Source organism: Cinclus cinclus, chromosome 5 (genome assembly GCF_963662255.1).
Source record: "Cinclus cinclus chromosome 5, bCinCin1.1, whole genome shotgun sequence".
Classification (NCBI taxonomy): Eukaryota; Metazoa; Chordata; class Aves; order Passeriformes; family Cinclidae; genus Cinclus; species Cinclus cinclus.
The window spans coordinates 63,088,375-63,107,711 of NC_085050.1; the positions used below are offsets into that span (position 1 = coordinate 63,088,375).

Below are 19,337 nucleotides of genomic sequence, written 5' to 3' on the forward strand. Positions count from 1 at the left end.
CCAAGGGAGTCATGGCTGATGCTGTCAAAGCATCTGAAGACTCCAAACCTTTCTACCCCATTCAGATGGGGGAATGCATGCTGCGAATTCCACTGCCTTCAGGTTTTGTTGTATTAAAAATAAAATTTAAAAAAAATAATTATTTTATTATTGGAGTAGTGAGATCATCAAATGAAAGAAAATTTGGCTTTATAGTTAAAATTGCATTCCTTCAGGGGTCAGCTTTCATATCTCAGTGGAATTCAAACCACGTACTCTATTTGGAGCTTTACTGAAGGATGACCACAAAGAAACTTTACAGCTGATACAGAGGAGAGCATCTTATCTTGGCAGAGCTCCCAAAAGAGCAGAGATAATTCCTGTGCTCACCAGTCTCTATTCTGTCAATTGTTCCCAGGCACAAATTCAAGTCATTTTGGTCTTCATGGATCTCCATATGGGCAAAGTCCAAACTACAAAGGAATTTCTTAATCTGCCCAGATTAGACTAAAAAAAAAAAAGAGCAATTACATGGAAAGCATTACATTACATTTCCAAGCAGAGATTAAGATATTTTCCACCGTGAAGTCTTCTGAAAAATTTCTATGTAGTTCCCTCAGTATAGACATAAGAGCATTTCACATAAATACACAAGTGAGTAGAATTACCACAAAAATCCTTTGTACACATAACAGAAGAAATCAAACTTGATTAAGAACAGAATGGAAAAAAACACCCTCCAGTTCTAATAGTTCAGAAAATAGTTTGATCACTTAATCCCAAACTTACTGCAGAGTTTAAAACCAGAGATAAACCTGCTAGAGCAGGCAGGAAAAATAATAATATATAAGTCTCTATAGAAATACAGCACAGTTATGAATGGCTTTAAATATGACCTTCAAGGAGACTGCATTTTATGAATCTATGAAGAAATAATAGTTGTGGCATTTAGAGATATACAGGCCAGTCCTGATTAATATCTTTACCAATGACCTGGATGAGGGGTTCAAGTGCACCCTCAGTCATTTTGCAGACAACACCACGTTGGGTGGGAATGTTGATCTGCTGGAGGGCAGGAAGGCTCTGCAGAGGGATCGGGGCAGGATGGATCAATGGGATGAGGCCAATCATGTGAGGTTCAACGAGACCAGGTGCTGGGTCCTGCTCTTGGGCTGCAACAACCCCAGGCAGCAACACAGGCTGGGGCAGAGGGGCTGGAAAACTGCCCAGCAGAAAAGGACCTGGGTGTGCTGAACATGAGCCAGCTGTGCCCAGGTGGCCAAGAAGGCCAGTGGCATCCTGGCCTGGACCAGCTGGATCAGCCAGCAGGACCAGGGCAGTGATTGTGCCCCTGTACTCAGCACCAGTGAAGCCACACCTCAAATCCTGTGGTCTGGGACCCTCAATACAAGAAGGACATTGAGAAAGACATGGAGCATGTCCAGAGATGGGCAACAGAGCTGGGGAAGGGTCTGGAGCACAAGTCCTATGAGGAGCAGCTGAAAGAGCTGGAGCTCTGTAGCCTGGAAAAAAGGAGGCTCAGGGAGGACTTTACTGCTCTCCACAACTCCCTGAACTGAGGCTGTAGTGAGGTGAGATTTGTCTGTTCTACAAATCAACAAGAAATAGCAGAAGAGGAAATGGTTTCAAGTAGTGCCAGGAGAGCTTTCGATTGGGTATTAGAAAACATTTCTTTATGGAAAAGGTGGTCAAGCACTGGAAAAGACTGCTCAGGGAAGTGACAGAACTGCCATTCCTGGAAGAGCTCAAAACCAATACAGATGTGATCCTTAGGGACACGGTTTAGTGGTGGACATGGCAGTACTGGTTTAACTGTTGAACTCAATCACCTTAATGATTCCAAGAATAGGAATAGCAAGCCTGATACCAAATAAAATTAAAAAAAAGAAAAAAGCAGCCACCAGCTATAGTTCTAGCCATAGTTCACAGCTATAGCTCTGTCTGGAAAATGCCTGCATGCTCAGCCAGTGGTGAATGTGGGCAAGGCCATCTACAAGTTCCTGGAATGGGCAACTCTAGTGGTGAAGAGATTTAAATTTATGTTTGGAACATGTTAAAGGAACAGAGATGTCAGCTGCAAAGACAACTTCGAAGAAAACAGAAAATACACTTAATTTGGCAGTAAAACATTAGGAGTAGTAGTATATAGAAGAAAATCTGAGAAAAGGTCACCATTTAGGAGCAGAGAGATTGAGTGTGTGCCATTGATGCAAAGTTTGCATAAAATGAACATGAGGAGCCATCCACAGACAGGTCAGTGGCAAGGCAGAGCAAAGATGAAGAGATACAAACTGACACAGAAGCTGCAGATCTTCAAGGGAAAGTGAGACCAAAAGGAAAAGGAAAAAAAGAAAATAAAAGACTACTACCTTTTAGGAAAAACATTAATTAAGTTACAAGAGTAGAAGGTTATTATGTCACAAGGTTAAATACAAGACCTCAAGCAAGGAGTTTTTGATTGCTTCTAAAGTGAATAAAGGTAAAAAGGGGAAAAAAAAAAGAAATAGAATGAATGAGTATCAGCTTGGAAAAGGGCACCTGCAGGCATCCGCAAAAGTCATGAGGAAAGACTGAGCCAGGTTAAAGCCAAGGCTTCATCTTCTGGGAAGGCTCTTGGCTCCAAATTTTGCTCCAAGTGACCCCTCATTGATAATCTTCTGGACACACTGCAAGACTGATTTATTTACCCACAATTTTACCTGAAGGACACAGGAAGGGAGATTTTGTGAAGATTTTCCTATTTCTTACTAGGAAGGGACAGAGATCTATTTTGTTGGCACATCGCTAATTTCTAAGCTGTTTGAACTGCTTTAATTACTATATATATATGTATATATATACACATAAACACCAAGAGGTTCTGATAATCACTGAAAAACATAAACTGAACTTGATTATATTTAGAATATATCTTTATTTGGACATTGAGGTAAGTTTTACCACACTCAACTGAATTTCAACTTGGTCCTTCAAGTAATTTCATTAACAATACTTATTTTAACTGAGACATATAAATTTGAAAAACTCTTTTTTTTTTTTAAGTTACAATAATACCTGACTAACAGAGCTACAGTTCAAGAAATATGTCCTTGTTATCACATAATTACCCCAAACAAACTTTCTGAATTACACCATTGAAATCTTAAAGATTTGCTGGGTTCTGTCTAATCTTCACGATACACCCTTGGGTAATTTTACCCTTGTGAAATTGTCCTCGTAAATCAAAAGCTCAGTCCTGCAATCTCATCTGCATCTAGGGATTCACCTTTTTCTACAGGTGAATAAGAATGTTTGAATGCTACCAGAGAAAAACTGCAGTTCAGAAGAGTAACACTTAATAGCTTCAATGAACTCTCTTCCAATCAATCAGTCTCCTGTTAACAGGGTAGCCTGCAGTTTAGGGATCTGTTATAAAAAAATAATTAATCAGTGTTGGATGCTGCACTTCTTCATGGAAAGCCAAGATTAACGCATTGAGTCAACAAGTTCTATTTTGAAATAGTTTAATTCACTAAGGGGATGACTGCTTTCCCCAAATGATGCAGACTTGTCTGCTGTTGTCTTGGCCAATTCAGACGCTTGCTATTCACTACTTGGTTGATTTCAAAATCAGGCTACCCCTTCAGAAAGTTGCAGAGACTATGACATCACATTTATGATAATTTGTTGCACAATTACAGTGGCTACATCCCTGGATTTTATTTCATGGGAAAGCATGTTTCTACTACAGTCTCAACCATTTTCTTACACCTGTCCAAAGTCACAAGATTTGGTATAAAGCTTAACATGATTTTTTTTTTTTTATAATACTATAGAGCAACTTAATAGCAACTTAAGGCTGCATAGTTCAATTGCCTAGAGAAATATTTGCACTTTACAAGGAGAACTTACTGAAATTTCACAAGCAACTCAGAAACGCAGCTTAACAAGTTGCTAAGAATCATACAACACTCCATCAGATTTCATTTTAATACTACTTATGTCTTCTTAAAGAAATAAAAAGCCCAACATCCTTTGAGAAGGCAAGATTGTCATCGCCTCAGATGAATGACAATAATGCAATCACTGAAATTCATTGCAAGACTATAATTTAATAGCCTCAAATTCCAATGGAAAGGTTTGCACACCACTGTGATGTTTATTGGCTCAAACTGATAAAACATTACAAGACAAAGTAATGCCAATGACTGCAAAATTGTGTTTCACTGTACTTTGGTCAGTGTTATCTTCATTCTAACCAAAACACTTTATATTGCAAGCTTAAAAGACAATAATAGACAGGCCCTATAATACTATAATTACAGGACCCAGCCCTTACATTTTTGCTACTGATTCAGGAAAACCTTCACCACATAGCATAGAAAAGACACATAATTATTTAACATGGCATTTTTTTTGAATATGTACTATTAAGACTCAAGAATTCCAAAATTCATGTAGCAAACAGATAAAAATATTTTCATGTAATTGTTTCCACATGGTACAGTATTATTATTAAAGAGGTTGTCATGATTTTAGACTGGAATATATTAATAAGAGGATGCCGTCTTCTATCACAATACTTTCTTTCCAATTCCCTAGTATGTACAACAGGATATTACCCAAATTGCACGCCCAAAAAAATTACTTTGATACTCCATATACAGAAAACTCATTTCAACCCCAACCATAAGAAAAAGTAACTTCTCCCACTATTTTGAAATAAAATGTAAAATCTTTCCTTACACATAGGGAAACAGTGCAAGTAGACAATGATGACAAAAAGGGTACCCAACCCAGCCACAACTAAAACAAGCTCTCAGGTCCAAAGTCTCTCAAATTTATATTTCTGAGGAACTTCATCTATTCATTTACTGACTGGATGAGAAAAACTGGCACAAGGGAAAGCCCCATGTCCCTGTGCATATGCAGCCTCAGCCAGAACAAACTGGAACAAGAGGCATTCCTATGGCACGGAATAGCAGGGCTCTTTTGCTTCAATTCTTTTCTGAAACTGGTGCTAAACTAGGCTAGAGTAAAATTCTGCTGCTTTTTCTTATTGGCACGACCTGCAAAATGGTTTTGGTGGATTTTTTAGATCATCTGCATAGAGAATACGCTCTTCCCATGCATTACACAACACTGTCCAAAAAGTCAGGGTAAGTTGTAACTTAAGAAAAAGGAGATCTCTTTATCTTTTACAAGAAAGCACAATTAAATCAGTATAATATTAAGGGTGTTGTTACCTCACCTAATCTATCCTAAACATATTTAATTTATTCTCACCTTCTTGCATCTTAGTAGTAAGAACCACAGAGGGAAGTGAGGAGGCACAGATGGGGAGGAAGGTACAAGTGCAAAGCTGCCAAAACAAAGACTGGATCTTTCCTCTGCTGTCTCCATTTACCAAGTGAAGTCCATTGAACAGTTCCACATGTAGCACTGGAGCTGTCGTGTTCAATACAGTATGAGGCTGATCTATGATGATTCAAGATGAATTTTCTTCATAAAGGACAGTAAAGATAATGCAAATGCAAAGGGAGAGGTGGGGAGCCTCCATGGGTGTTAGCTGTGTCTTCTCTGCATCATTCAGGAGTCACAGACAATTGAAAAATAAAATAAAGGATTAAAACAAAGCTAACAAAAAGGAGTAATAACATGAAAAAAAAAGTGAAGATGACACACTCCTATTTTGCAGCTTTTACAAATGTGGTCTAAGATACACAGCAGGCTGATGGAGGCTGACACATGCTCCAAAGTATCCTGTGTTATCTTCCTGCCTTGCAGTGAAAGAATCCAAAAAATGAGCAAAGCCTGAGCGTTGGACCAGGCAGTGTTTCTCCCAAGTGACTGGTTAGATGACCCACATCATGTATCACATGCAAGGTGTGAGAGAGCCAAGGGGCACCACCAACAGCAGCAAGACTTGAGGCAATCTGCTTGCTGCTGCTATTGCCTGCAGAAGCTCAAAGCCTGCTGCTTATGTTCTGCTTTTATTATCTGCTACCATTCACCTGCTTGGCCTGATCAGCCCAGCAGCTCCACCAGTTTGGAAGATAGGAAAGACAAGGAAAGCAGCTAGCCACAAAGCATGCAGTAAGCAGCTTACCCAACCTGCACACAAGTGAATTAGCTTCCCAAGCACACTGCCAGAGGGACCCCCTCCACCTTCATAAACACAATCTCAATGTTTGGAAAGGTGCCAGGAGTAAAATGTTTGTTTACTGCAGGCAGGAAGAGCTACCTATGATTCAGACATTAGGAAGTGACAGGAAGGACTAAACTATGCAATTTAAAAGTAGGAAAATAAACACAAAGTAGTTGCAATGAGAGGAAGAAGGAGGAAAAGATGAAGAGACAAGTGTTGTATCTTCGCTCCCACTTGTGCGGGGCTGAAGCCTTCATTGCAGCAGGAGGCCCCCATAGGATTCCTTCACCTTTTAACCCTCATTCTAGAGCCCCTAGCCAGGGACTTTCCTCCTTAGCACTGAGTAAGAAACATCTGTCCAGCTCAGTCTCCCAGTTGGAAAGGACAGATCACAGTCTTCCTTATCCCTCATTTTATTTAAGCTGACTGAGTTTTCAGAAGATCATTCTATTTGCCCTCCCTTTAAACAACAACCACCTGAAGGCAAAGGATCGAAGAGCTCATACTCCAGCCAGCTAAGGGAGGTGGGAACACTCTCCAGCTCTGTCCAACGTTGGTTGCAGAGAGTGGTAGGAAAATCTCTTCCCGTAAGCAGAAGGCAGGAGAAGCACCCCGGTGGGAATTGCACTGCCTTCCCAGCAGTTGTTGGAAGCAATCTCAGCAGGGCTGCTTACGACTTTGCACCTCCCATGCACAGTTTGTTAGATCCCAGCAAAAGTTTAAAGTTTCTTAAACTGCAATAATAATCTGCATTACTGATGTGTCCATTCCAAGGATAAAAGGGCAAACAAGCACATTTGTTTCACAGTGAGTTATGTACTGTAACACTGTTATGTTCCTGTACTGTAAAAAACCCCACCAAAGAATACTCTCAAATTTATGTAACGATAGTGGTGCCTCCATTCTATTATCAGTAAACATCTTCCTGTCATCCTCTATAAATCAGACAATAAATTCCTGCTCTTCTTTTTTTTTTTTTTTTTTTTTCTGGAGCTGCAGAGATTCACAGACTGACAGAGCCATCAAATCAAGGAAAAATTCAAAGGACTGTGAATTAACTTAGCCCTGAAGTATCCACCATAGCAGAAAACTCTGTAGTTACTTGTCCTGGGACCAAATTACCCTGGGATGAAACCAGGGTTAAGTTTCCCAATTTACACTAATGAGTCATTTGTACGCTACTCTTCAGTTTAGATGTTCCCCCTGCCCCATTTCTCCCTTCCCCACTCCAAAACTCCAGGAAAAAAAAAACCAAAAAAAAAAAACAAAAACAGGTTTTATTTTAGTAATGAGTGAATGCTGACAGACCTTTGGTAGTGAAGAGTCATTTTAGTTATTTCTCATAGCGCTGAGAAGCTTATGCAATTTAACTCCATTTGTGCACACAGACAACTGCATTAGATAGGTCATAACTAAGAGCACGACATGACCTCAGCTTTGAGCTTTGAGGGCATTATTTCACACTGAGTAACAAGCCATTAGACTGAAAAACTTACTCACACAGCATGATGCAAATAATTTCAGCAATAATTGCATACAAACAGTGAATGGAAATGCATCAGGACGTGCAAGATTCAGGAAGATAGACTTATTGACATCCCTACTCCTGCACTTATTGAAGTTAATCTCCCTTAGCAACAGGGAAGGATTTTGTAAACAAGTGTATCTAATGCCACCATGAGAACATCACCCAGTGTAACATGTAATTGAAAGAAAAAACAATTTGTTGATGAAGAGCAACAAAAGAAATCATAGAATTCTGTAACAAGTAATAGATTCAAAAGGGATACGTTTTTGTCAGTTTGTGGCTTAAATCTCAAATTAAGTTCATATAGATCACTCCTTTCTAGGAAAGCAGAACTGCCAGATGGCATCACACTCACAGCCTACCTCTGACACTTCCTGCACATCAGCAGAACCAGGAAAAGACTGGATCACACATGTGAACCAAAGGAACCAGTTACAACATGACATTTTACAAGTTTCCTCTTATCACAGCCCAGACCTCCGAGCATGCATATTTACAGACGGGGGATTCTCTCCAAGCCTCCCTGGAATCTCCTGCATTCCCAGTGTGGATACCACACGGCACAGCGTTCCACTGCCTCATTTGTCCTGGAAAACACCAGCCTCTTCTGTTTCAAACTACACTCTAAACACTCCCCTCTTCCTTCCTGCCCTCTCGTTTTTGTAAATTAAACAATGCAAGGACAAATTGTCAATTCACATCAAGTTCATACATTATTCTGACATCCTCTTTCTTGGTTGTTTAATGATGAAACAAACACATACCAATCCTTATAATAACCATTAGAGGCATCAAATAAATTATCCCCAACATCTCTTCCCTAATAAATTCCTTACTTTTCATTGCTTGCTGCAAAGGGACACACTTGCTGTCAGTGTTTTGCCCTATTTTAAGGATCACAGATATGCATACGCACTTTTTAAAATGTTTGTTAAATTCTGTATATGGACTTATGAGTGGTTTCAAAAAGCATTCCTTAAAAAGCAGCAATTCTCCCTGCACTATCCCAAAACCAGGTGCAGCTTCTCCACTACGTTTGATCCCATTTAAGATTCTACATGGAAATACAAATGTCAGAAAACTGTAACAGAAACATGCATTAAGTGTGAATGGGAACATTTGTCTACCACATTACATGACTCAATGCAGATATTCTTCATACAAAGGGAAAATGACAAACTGACACATAATTTTCAGAGCTGCTTTTTTTTGTTTGTTTTGTTGGTTTTTTTTTTAGAAATGGGTATCATTGCATTTTGAAACTCAAATTCCATTTTTCATCTGCTATCATTTGTATCTTTACCCTTTTAATAAGCCTCCCAAAAGCACTGTAATTCTTATGTGTTGATTGCACCAAAGGTCTGTTTGAAGGCAGGAGCACTAACTGTGTTTGAAGAGCTTCCTGTATTCTTATTCCATACCCAAATCTAATCCAGCGAACTCCTACTGTCAGCATTAAACACCTACAGAGGGTTTATTTCACTTTTAAATCCCAAACCCCAGACAACACAGAAAAATAAACCAAAGTCTAATTCGGTGTTGTTTTTCTTTCCCCCCCCCCCCCTTTTCTTTTGAGGCAGAAACATTGAAGAGCACGATGTAGCCCCAGAGAGAGGAGCCTGCTGGCCTGCTCCACTGAAACCCATCACATTCCTCCCAGGGTGGAGACAGGCTTACCCAGGAGGAAGGAGGGAGCACATCTGCCATCACCCTGCCCCAAGGCTGGCTCTGCTGGGAAGTGGGTGGAGAAGCAGATTTACTTTGTGACAGCCACTATCTCCACAGCCATAAAGGGTTTATCTGGCGTTGTTTTCACTTCTAAAGCAGCAGAACAACCCACATGTCACCAGCAAGCTGGCTGAAAAACTCGTGTAGGGAACAGGCAAATGGACCAGGTTGTTTTTCTCCTGCTAGGCAAGGTTATCCCAGTGCCTGGCCAACATCCCCAGCCACTGGCCTGCACAGCAACCCCATCAAGGTTTGCCATCTGAGCTAGCCAGCCTGTGGCAGAAGGCAAAAATTACCTCCTTTTAAAAAAACACAGAAAGGGAAAAGCTTTTTTCTGCATTCCTAGAAATTCTCAGACCAAAAAAAACAAAACAAGACAAACAAGCAAAAAACCCAAACAAACAAACAAACAAAAAAACCCAAAACAAAAACAAGCACAGCTCCTGAAAAAAGTGTGGTTGTTCTTAAACCAGTCTGCCAAGAAATTGCCGTACAAAATAAAAAGGAGCAAAAGTTTTTCATTTAATTCACTTCTTGATGTGGAGCCTAAACTCAGCTGTCTGAAGAGACAGGCTGGCTCTTGGCATGGCTTCCTAGCTGAAGTATCACCTCTTTCTCCAGGTATGTTTTTAAACAGAATTATTTGTATTGTGCACAGATATTATATATAATAATACACAGGCCATATGGACATAGCTGCTTGACCTTCTTAATTACATGTTGCTATGCCACCACTTCCAAAAGAGACAACTCCAAATACCCCATTTGCCATTTATCCCAAATAACTGCCATTTACCAAGGAAAAAAAAAAAAAAAAGAAAAATGTGTCACCATAACCTCATGGAGTTTAATCACAAAGTTGTAATTTTGGGACATAAAAAGCAATTAGATATATTCCTACTCCTCAGCTAAAAAACAAAAACACACCAAGAAAAAGATGGTTAGTGAGTTCAGCAGAGAATTCAGTCTCTTTGATCTCAGAGAAAGTTACCTTGTAAATATTTCCCTGCTGGATACTGCTAAGCAGACAGTCAGATACTACATAACATAACAGTACTTTTTACAACTAAAAGCACAGTGGCACGTTTCAAAGAGCTTCAAAAGTTCAGAGCGAGAAACAAAACCTTTGTCAACAGCTAGAAGCAAACACAAGTACAAAAAACATACTACGTAACCTTTTATTGGAAGCCAGAGGTTCTTTTCTTTCAAAAAAACCAAAAGGTTCACAAATACAACTAGCATATTGCACTGAACAATACTTACAAAGCTAATGTTATTTGTGCAACTATGAACACTTTTCCTAAAGCAAACAAGCCAGTGAATTCATAAAAGAGCCAATGTAAAAGCCTAATCAAGAACTGATAAAGGAGGAATTGAAAATAAACAGTATTTTATTGCAGTTGGGAGATGGCAAAATCCACCCTCCATCCTTCAAAAAAAAAATTTAAAAAAACCCAAATAAACAAGAAGAAAGGAAAAAATAAAGATATACATAGTAGTCCTTTAGAGCTAATTGCTTGTACATATAAGGTGCTGAATTCCCACTAGAGTCCCTAAAACAGCAGCAAACTACACTATACTACAATATTCACCTGTACACAACACTTACCTGCCGTGACAAGATTATCCCTTTCTGTGTGATCTTTCTGCCTGCCTTGCTCAAGTAATTTGCAAGACATAAGGGTTGTCCCTCCTAATGAAATACTGCAATGAAATTGCAACAGTTGAACTTGCTTCTATTGGCAATAAAATGATTACTCACTTAAGCACAGAAAACATTAAGGTAACTTTGAAAAGGTCTCAAGAAGTTTGTCACTGCAACACTGCAAAAGTGGGAATGAAAAAATAAGGAGGTGAATCTCAGCTCTATGTCAAAACAGAACTTGGACCTCATCAGTTGTACTCCCCTTTAGTGATTTAGGAAAATACTTCACCCAATACAGTCCAGTGGCATCTACTTTTAGATTAGGAAAAGGTGAGAGAAAGACTAAAGAAGTATAAGGTACCCAAGCCAGAGTCATCTACAGTCTAAAAGTTTATCCTCTTCTTTAAATTTACTACATTTTGAATCACTGATGTTTCTCTCGCTTTTTTGCCAACACTTCTATCAAAGCCATCAGTAAAATTTATTGGGGAGTAAATGTTTTCTAAGTGTCTGTAGAAGAGTGCATTTGATTCTAACAATGTGATCCAAAAGCTGTGTCAAAAAAAGACAAAAATAAAACATGCCTCAGAAGTGACCAAACCATCATTCCAAGATTTTTAAAACTTAAAGAGGGAGAGAAAAGGACACTAGAAACAGTTCTGTTTGTCACTTTCTTCTCTCTCTAAATAAGGGACTATTGAATACCAAGAACTACCTCTCACATGAAAAAAAGTTACCTGCTCTACCAAAGGTTTCCAGAATTGATGCTCATTTTGACAGTCAAAGCTAAACTCTCAGTTTATCAATTGACAATTCATACAGCTGCTTTGGGCTGATGATTGACTGAAAGGCATGCAAAACAAACTCATCTGTGTATAATTGGAAATTAAAAGCATGGTATTTCATTATTTCCTCTGCTTAGTACATATGTTACTTATACTTAATTTCAGTGCTTCATGATTCTGTGCATACCTGGAGGAGTGGTCGCTACGCAGCATCAAGAAAGTGCCAGACACTGTTTTGTTTTCCCACTTCCTTTCCCTGCTCCCTGTTAGTTTCTCACTGAACTGTAATCCCCTGTGATTACCTGCACCAAACCTCATTAACAGACTTACCAAAACACAGAAGCAATAGTGAAAAAGTAAACTGCTATACATCCAATTGAGAGCCATCACGAAAAGTCAGAATTTGTTTGTTCCTTCATTTCTCAGCTACTGTGTTCTCAAATCAAGAGTTATTGTTTCACAGCTGTTAGGGAAAAAATTTCACACCACTTAACATATTTAGAATATCTTGCTTATTTCATATGTTCAGTAGTTCACCTGCACTTCAAGAGGAACAGGACAACTTCTGTTAATTAGGTCTCCAATCTTCCTAGCTACACCAAGGAAAAAAAGCATTCAAGTGTTTCAGGTACCATCTAATCCCCCAAGCTTAGAAATGCTTAAATGAATAGTATGGTAAACTACATAAAAATTAAAATAACTAGCAGAACATAATCTTACTATGCACACATTCAACTTCTTAATCTGTTTTATAAGATGGTGCCTGCTCTTACCCTCTGTAACCAACCTCTGGGAGTTAATTCAGAGCGTGCACCACAGGTCAGGCACTAAGAGTGCTGCAGCTTTGGCAGCAAAGTCCACACCAGCTGCTGAGGTCCAGTCAAAGATGACAAATACTTGTATGATGAGTTCCACACTCCTCAAGTGAGCCTTACACCCCAGCAGCAAGCTCAGGACGTAGCTACAGCCCTAAAGTCATACCCAAGATTGTATCAGCATCTTCAGTTGGCACACAAAACAACGTAACTTCCTCCTATAATCAACAAAAACACTGTGTTTAGTCATGCTTTCAACTTCATAGTTTAGGGTTTACTAACCCATCTTTGAAAGGATCAAAAGTCAAAGTGCTGGTTTTTGACCAGTGCATAGCAGAAGGGGAAGGTTAGACTTCCTTCCAGAAGGAAGGTTTCCTGCCTGAACACCAATCCCTGTGAGGTTCTTCAGCAACTTATTGAATAGCAACAAGCACAATCAAATTTAGAATACAAAAGATGTCACATAATATTACTTGATTATACTCATCTGTCTTGAGTTAACTTAACTTGACCCAGTTCCATGGGGACAGCACTGAATGATGTCAGACAAGCTCATCTTGGTTTGGCTTTTGTTTCCCCCTGTAAACCAACCAGCTTCTTAAATTTGCTCACTATGCTGATGAAAGATCAGGGAAAAAAAAAAAAAAAAAAAAAAAAAAGGCTTAACACAAACAGGTGTCTTCCAGAAAAAGGGCCTTGGTCAAGCACTGCAGCTTTTACCAAATTACCACTATTCTGCTGCATATAGCATTTCTTAGCACCATTACATACCTTAGTACATTTAAGTATTACTCAAGGCAGAAGATGCACCTATGTGATTAGTGCCAAAGAGCAATTGCCAAACAAAACCAGAGCAAAATATTCCACTTCTGTACCTATACTAGTTTAAACATCAATAACTAGCTCAATAATCTGGTACTTTTTCAGTCACTGTCTACAATTGAAAAGATTAGAAAATAAGAGGATGCTATCTGTAGCCTTGTTTGAATCATATCAGTGCCCCTTACATCATAGATCAAGTCCATTTCTCATTTTAAATTCCTTGCTTTTAAGTAACTAAATGAACTATCAAAATGAACAGTCAAATAACCACAGGATTTTTAGACATACTTACATCAAAATTAGGGTTTCTTAATTTACTTTCAAAAGTCATCTTATGAACTGTAAGAAGAATGGGAAAGTCTATTAGATACAAAAAAACCTGAACTAATTTATCCCAGAAGTGTTTAGTCTGCACAGAGTATTTTTGATGGAGCTTTACTTTTACCTAATAAAATGCATTTCTAAGCAGGACATATTAGAATCACAGAACAGTTAGGGTTGGAAGGCACCTCTGGATATCATCCAGTCCAACCCCCTGCCCAAGGCAGGGTCACCTGGAGCAGGTGACACAGGAACACAGGTCCAGGTGGGGTTTGGAATGTCTCCAGAGAGAGAAGGTCCATGACCTCCATTGTCAGCCTGTTCCAGTGCTCTGCCACCCTCCATGTAAAGAAGTTCTTCCTCCTGTTAAGGTGAAACTTCTTGTGTTTTTAGTTTATGGCCATTGCTCCTCATCCTGTCACTGAAAAGAGTCTGGCATCAACCTCTTGGCACCAGAGTCTGAGAAATTCATATGCACTGATGAGATTCCCTCAGAATACTGAGAATTATTGTACTACACCAGTAGACTTTCTAAAAACTGGTTCCATATACCAGCCATCAATGCCAAGATTCTGATTTAAAGCACATCCACGTGTCCTACTGAGCCCTAGCCTACCCCAGACAAAAGCACAGTCGTTCTAGGAGAAGAATTCAAAATTTATTCCTATTCCCTCAAGCTTTCCTTCCTTGCTTTACCAAGGACAGCTGTGTTTAAATATCTGGTGGTTTCCTAGCATAATGGCAGTAAAAAACCTCTGTGCTGCTGCCACAAAGCATCAGCTATTTTAACTGGCACGTGCACAGCAGAACTGCAACGCAGCAGAAAACCACGAAGCCAAGGTTTACTATCACATTTTAAAGGACAGATGGGGAGAAAGGGGCTTTCCAATTACCTTTTTTAAAAAATAAGGGGACAGAAAAATCACAGCAAGTTAAAGTGAGCATATAAACGTTTGCAAAGTTGAAGGCAATGGAACAAGGGAAGAAAGAAAAACGTACAAGAAGATAGCTGAAGCTGTGAAATTTAGCAGTCCTCCATCTCTCTGCACAAACAAGTTCTTTCATGTACTTGTGAAACCACAGCATAGGCTGTGGAGAGCTGTGCAGGATTTAGCCTCAGCTCCCTTTTCCTTCTCCTCTGCTAAATCCATGTCTTGGACCCCCAACCAGCACCAAAAGTTAACTGCACTTTCCTCAGAGATCTGCTGCTAGAAATGACCAGTCTATTTGTTAAAATAGACAGTTTGTTAAAACAAACTGTTCTGAACATCAGCTTCAGGAAACTGACAGCAGGTGCCAATGGCTGTCAGAATATTAACTCCATACCAAAAACACATGAAAAAGGCAGAGAACAGAACTCCTAAGAGGGGAAACAGGCATTCATGGTATTAAGGCATACACTCAAGGAAATCTGATTATTCCACCTGCAGGACAGGGTTGGTTGGAGGGTTTTTAGTTTTCTTAGCCCCAAAACGAATAGGAGCTAGCTTTAATACCATGTCCAACTGTTTCAAACTAAAAATTGAAGTCCCTGTGAAACATATGTCTGTGTACTAGCTTCAAAGCGCTCCTTTTCACCCTTCCTAAGAACTAAGCCATACTTGACTGCAACTCCAGATTTTTTATCTCCATTCCCAGATGGTAACCTGGGTTTGCCCCAACACTTGCATGCAAAACCTAATAGAGCGCGAAGCTACAATTTTCCATATATACATGTGAAAAGTATGCATTGCAGAAAAGCAGTTTCCTCTTGAAATCACTTTCCCTGATCTTTTCATCTGGTGCAGCCCCTTGAAATACCACCACCATAAAACGAGGCTTTGGAAAAGGCAGCTCTCTGCTGTGCCTTCGCTTAAGCGTAGAATTACAGGGAGCACAAGCCAACTCTCCAGCCAGTGCACTCAGCTAAAGTTCACGTCTTAAATACGTCAACTTTTTGTTTGCTCGAAGACGGCGACCGTAATGTCAAGGTCACTTTTAGGTCTTTGAAGGAAGCGTCAGCCTTCAGCCTGCAACAGATCAGGCATTACAGACAAACAGGAGGAATTTTACTTCAAGTCCTTCTCTAAGAGGTACCTTTCTTTTACACAAGCAGAGAAGAGTCAAAAATAACGTGTAAGATTTAAAACTCACGACCCTACGGCCTACAGTGTGTGGTGATGATAAACTGAATCACGCTAACATAAGCTTGCCATATTATCACCCTGATACTCTGCCTACTCAAAAAGCAGATCCACCTTCCAAGTGAAAATTAAGTGAAAATTACCTCTTTAGGACAGGGAACCACTTGACCAGTGCTGTAGTCAGGGTTTTCCCCTCAAAGGTTCTGGTGTAATTCCAGTATGGAAGTGGAGCTATAAATACACTGAAGGGGCAGCTACATGGAAAAAATTTGGCATATTTAGAGACTGATTTATGAGATTGATTTAGGAGGGCAAACTTTGTCCATTTACAGACAACAACCTTCACGGGATTTAGAGTTTGAGCAGAAAATTTATTAAAAGTTTTGAAAAGTGTGAATACTGTTCTTAATTCCTACACATCGGTAAAGAGGCATGTTGTGAGTACACACACAGACACGGAGAACTGGCCAAAAATACAGCCCATGTCCAATTCAGCAAGGAAGCAGAACCCTGCTGTGACCCATCAGGACGTTCTCTTTCCTTCACACAAACAGGATTTTTGACACTGGGAACCAGAGAATGGGCTACTCCAAATATTGTTTTTTAAATTTAAATAGAGTCATTTCACAAATTTCCTGGCATTTAAAAAAAATCACCCAGAACAGTTCTTCAAGAAGAGACTGCTAATCACTCACAGACGAAAATAACACGGTCACGTTAAGATCTGTATTCACATATTCTCAAATAAATCTGAAGCTTAGCTGCTTAAAAAAAAGGGGGGGGGGGATCAAAAAAACATTGGGGGGAAAAAAAAAAAAAAGAAGAAGAAATGAAGGAGAGGGAAAAAAAGCCCAACATTTTGTCCCAATTACACAGATGCCGCGAAACAAGCCAGGTGCCAATGGGAAAGGGCTCAGCCAGCAGCGATGACTCCTGGCATCACCCATCCCTCCTACGTGACCTGACAGCCTCCCCGGCGGCCCCGCAGCTCCGCTGTGCCCTGTCACGGAATCTGCCCGCTCAGCAAACGCGCTCCATTTTCTCGCCACAGCAGCGCGGTGTCCGCTCCGCCGCAGCCACTGCCGAGCAACAGCGGGAACAACTTCGGGAAAACACACAGGCGCTTCTCTCACAACTCTCTCCTCTTTTTTCCCGGTGCGGAGAGTAAGGGCAGAGCTCCCCCCGCCCCAGCGGGAGCGCTCCCGGGGCATCCCCGGCTCCCGCCGTCTCCAGCCACCAGCCCCGGGTGCGATCCCGCCGGGAGAGGAGCGGAACCGGGGCACCCCCGCCCTCGCTGGGATCGGGCACCAGCCCCGGGACGGCAAGTGTTTACGTTTAAAAATCCATATACACCGAGCCCGGACCCAGAGGGAAGAGGGGAAAACTCCGCCCCCTCTCTCTCCCGACTCCCTCGGAAAGGCGATAAAAGCTGGGCTGAAACATCTGACCGCTCAGCGCCCCTTTTTTAAGGAGGAAAAAAATAAATAAATAAAAACGAACAAGAATAAAAAGAAAGGAAGTAGGAATAAAAGGAAAAGGAAAATAAAGGCTGGGGAAGCGGCACGGGACGTGCGGTGCACAAGTCCCGGCTGGAACGGGAGGGCGGCTCGCCCGGGCCCGGCCGGGAGGGACCGCGCGGGGAGGGGAGGCCGGGCCGGGCCGGGCCGGGCCGGCTGGAGCGGGCGGCGAGCGCGGAGCTCCGGCGGGAGAGAAGCGGGGCAGGGAGGAAGGGAGGGAGTAAGGAGGAGCGCGGCCCGCGACTGGGAGAGGGCACTCACGTAGCGTTTCAACTTCTTCTCCGGCGGGGACTTTCGGAGCCAGCCCGAGCAGACCACCTCCCCGCCGCTCATGGCTGCGCCGCTGCCCGCCGGGGCGCTCCCTCCGCCTCCTGCTCCTTCTCTTCCTCAGGCAGCGGACACGGCAGCGGCGCTCGGGCCGGCCCGGCCGAGGGAGCCGCGATCGGCGGCAGCACCGCGCCCGGCCCGGCCTCCCGGGGCTGCGGGGCGGGACGGGGCGCGGGGTGTGTGTGTCTGTCTGTCTGTCTGTCTCTCTCGCACAACAGCCCGCCGGAGCGGAGCGGAGCGGCGAGCGGGGCTGAGGCGGGAGGGTTCCCCCTGCCTGCCTCCTCCTCCTCCTCCTCTTCGCCGCCGCGGAGTCACACGGACATCGGGAGAGACGACAGGGGCGGCCGCCGCCCCGCCGCAACTTCGGCGTCCCGGGGCAGGATCCAGGATCCAGGATCCAGCCACCGCCCCGGCCCGTGGCACCGCCCCCGCGCCGCCGGGACCCTCCCGCCGGGCAGGGCCGAGGGGGCTTCGCTCCCTGCCGCCCGCCCCTCGCCCCGCCGAGCTCAGCGCCGGCCGCCGCGGCTCCCGGCTCGCTCCTTCCCCTTCTTCCTCCTCCCCCAGCGCCGGGAGGAGGGGATCGGCAGCGCTCCTGCTTTCCCTTCCTCGCCTTCCCCTCCGCGGGGAGTGGCGAGGCGGGGGTCCGGGGCCGTGGCCGTGGCCGTGGCCGGGTCCGTTCCCTGCCGGCCAGCGAGGGAGAGCTTTTCCCTGGAATTCACGGCGCCGCGTCCCCCCCCCGCCCCGAGCCCCCTTTCCCCGGCGCCGAGCGGCGGTCCCGCCCCGGCCGGCCCCGCCTGCCCCCGCCCAGCGCCGCCCCGAGCGCCGCGGCTCCCCCCGAAACTCCGCCGAGCCTTTTCAAACAACAAGGGCTTGGAGGCAGGGAGGGACGGCCGGCGCTTCCAGAGGGATCCTGGGAGCTGTAGTCGGCGGCCGGGGGGGACTGCGGCGGCGCGGGCGGGAGCGGAGGGGACGGGGGTGAGTGCGGGACGGGCTCGGTCACTACGGGGGAAACAAATAAACAAACGAAACCCCAAGCATGCAAAGAAACAAAACACGACCTTAAGATGCCTGATAAAACTGCACTAAAAACAGCGCGGCCAAAGTAAACTGCTCTTAGCAAGTCTGAAACTGCCTTAGCAAAAAAAGAAAAAAAAAAAAAAGTTAAGAAAACTTTTAAATTACCCAAGTCATTCACCATCTCTGCAGTGGGCGCTCGCTGTCTCTTCCACTCCGTCAGCAAAGAGTTAAATAAATAATAATAACAACTAAATAAATATAATCAGTAAATGTTATGCTATTAAATTACGAATAATAATAGTACACTTTTAACAGAAATAATTATAATATTAAAAAAAAATTCCAGACACTAAACTTCAGATTCTGGAATGGGATCGCTGCTGTGTTGTTTAGCCCCAGTGCTTTTCCACTGCAGAGAAATAGTCCCCCTAGTGTGCCTTGGCTGAAGGGAGCCCGACGATGCTGCCATTCATCTAGGTATAAGTGTATTAAAAAGTTACAAAGGGGTTGTAGCATATAGGGGCATTCGAAGAAATAGCAGGAAAAAATAAAGGAGAAAGTACTGAGGTGTTAAAATCTGTG

The 19,337-nt window shown here is 42.7% G+C and overlaps 1 protein-coding gene across 2 annotated transcripts in view; it reads right to left on the reverse strand.

Annotated features, from left to right (window-relative positions):
- Window positions 1-18,127, reverse strand: part of GAB1 (GRB2 associated binding protein 1) — a 94,982-nt gene extending 76,855 nt beyond the window's left edge. For both annotated transcript variants that reach the window (XM_062493919.1, XM_062493918.1), the window contains exon 1: window positions 17,673-18,127. In XM_062493919.1, coding sequence (XP_062349903.1) covers window positions 17,673-17,744 — 72 coding nt within the window. In that variant the 5' untranslated portion in view covers window positions 17,745-18,127. The remainder of the gene's footprint in view (window positions 1-17,672) is intronic.
- Window positions 18,128-19,337: the final 1,210 nt, after the last annotated feature.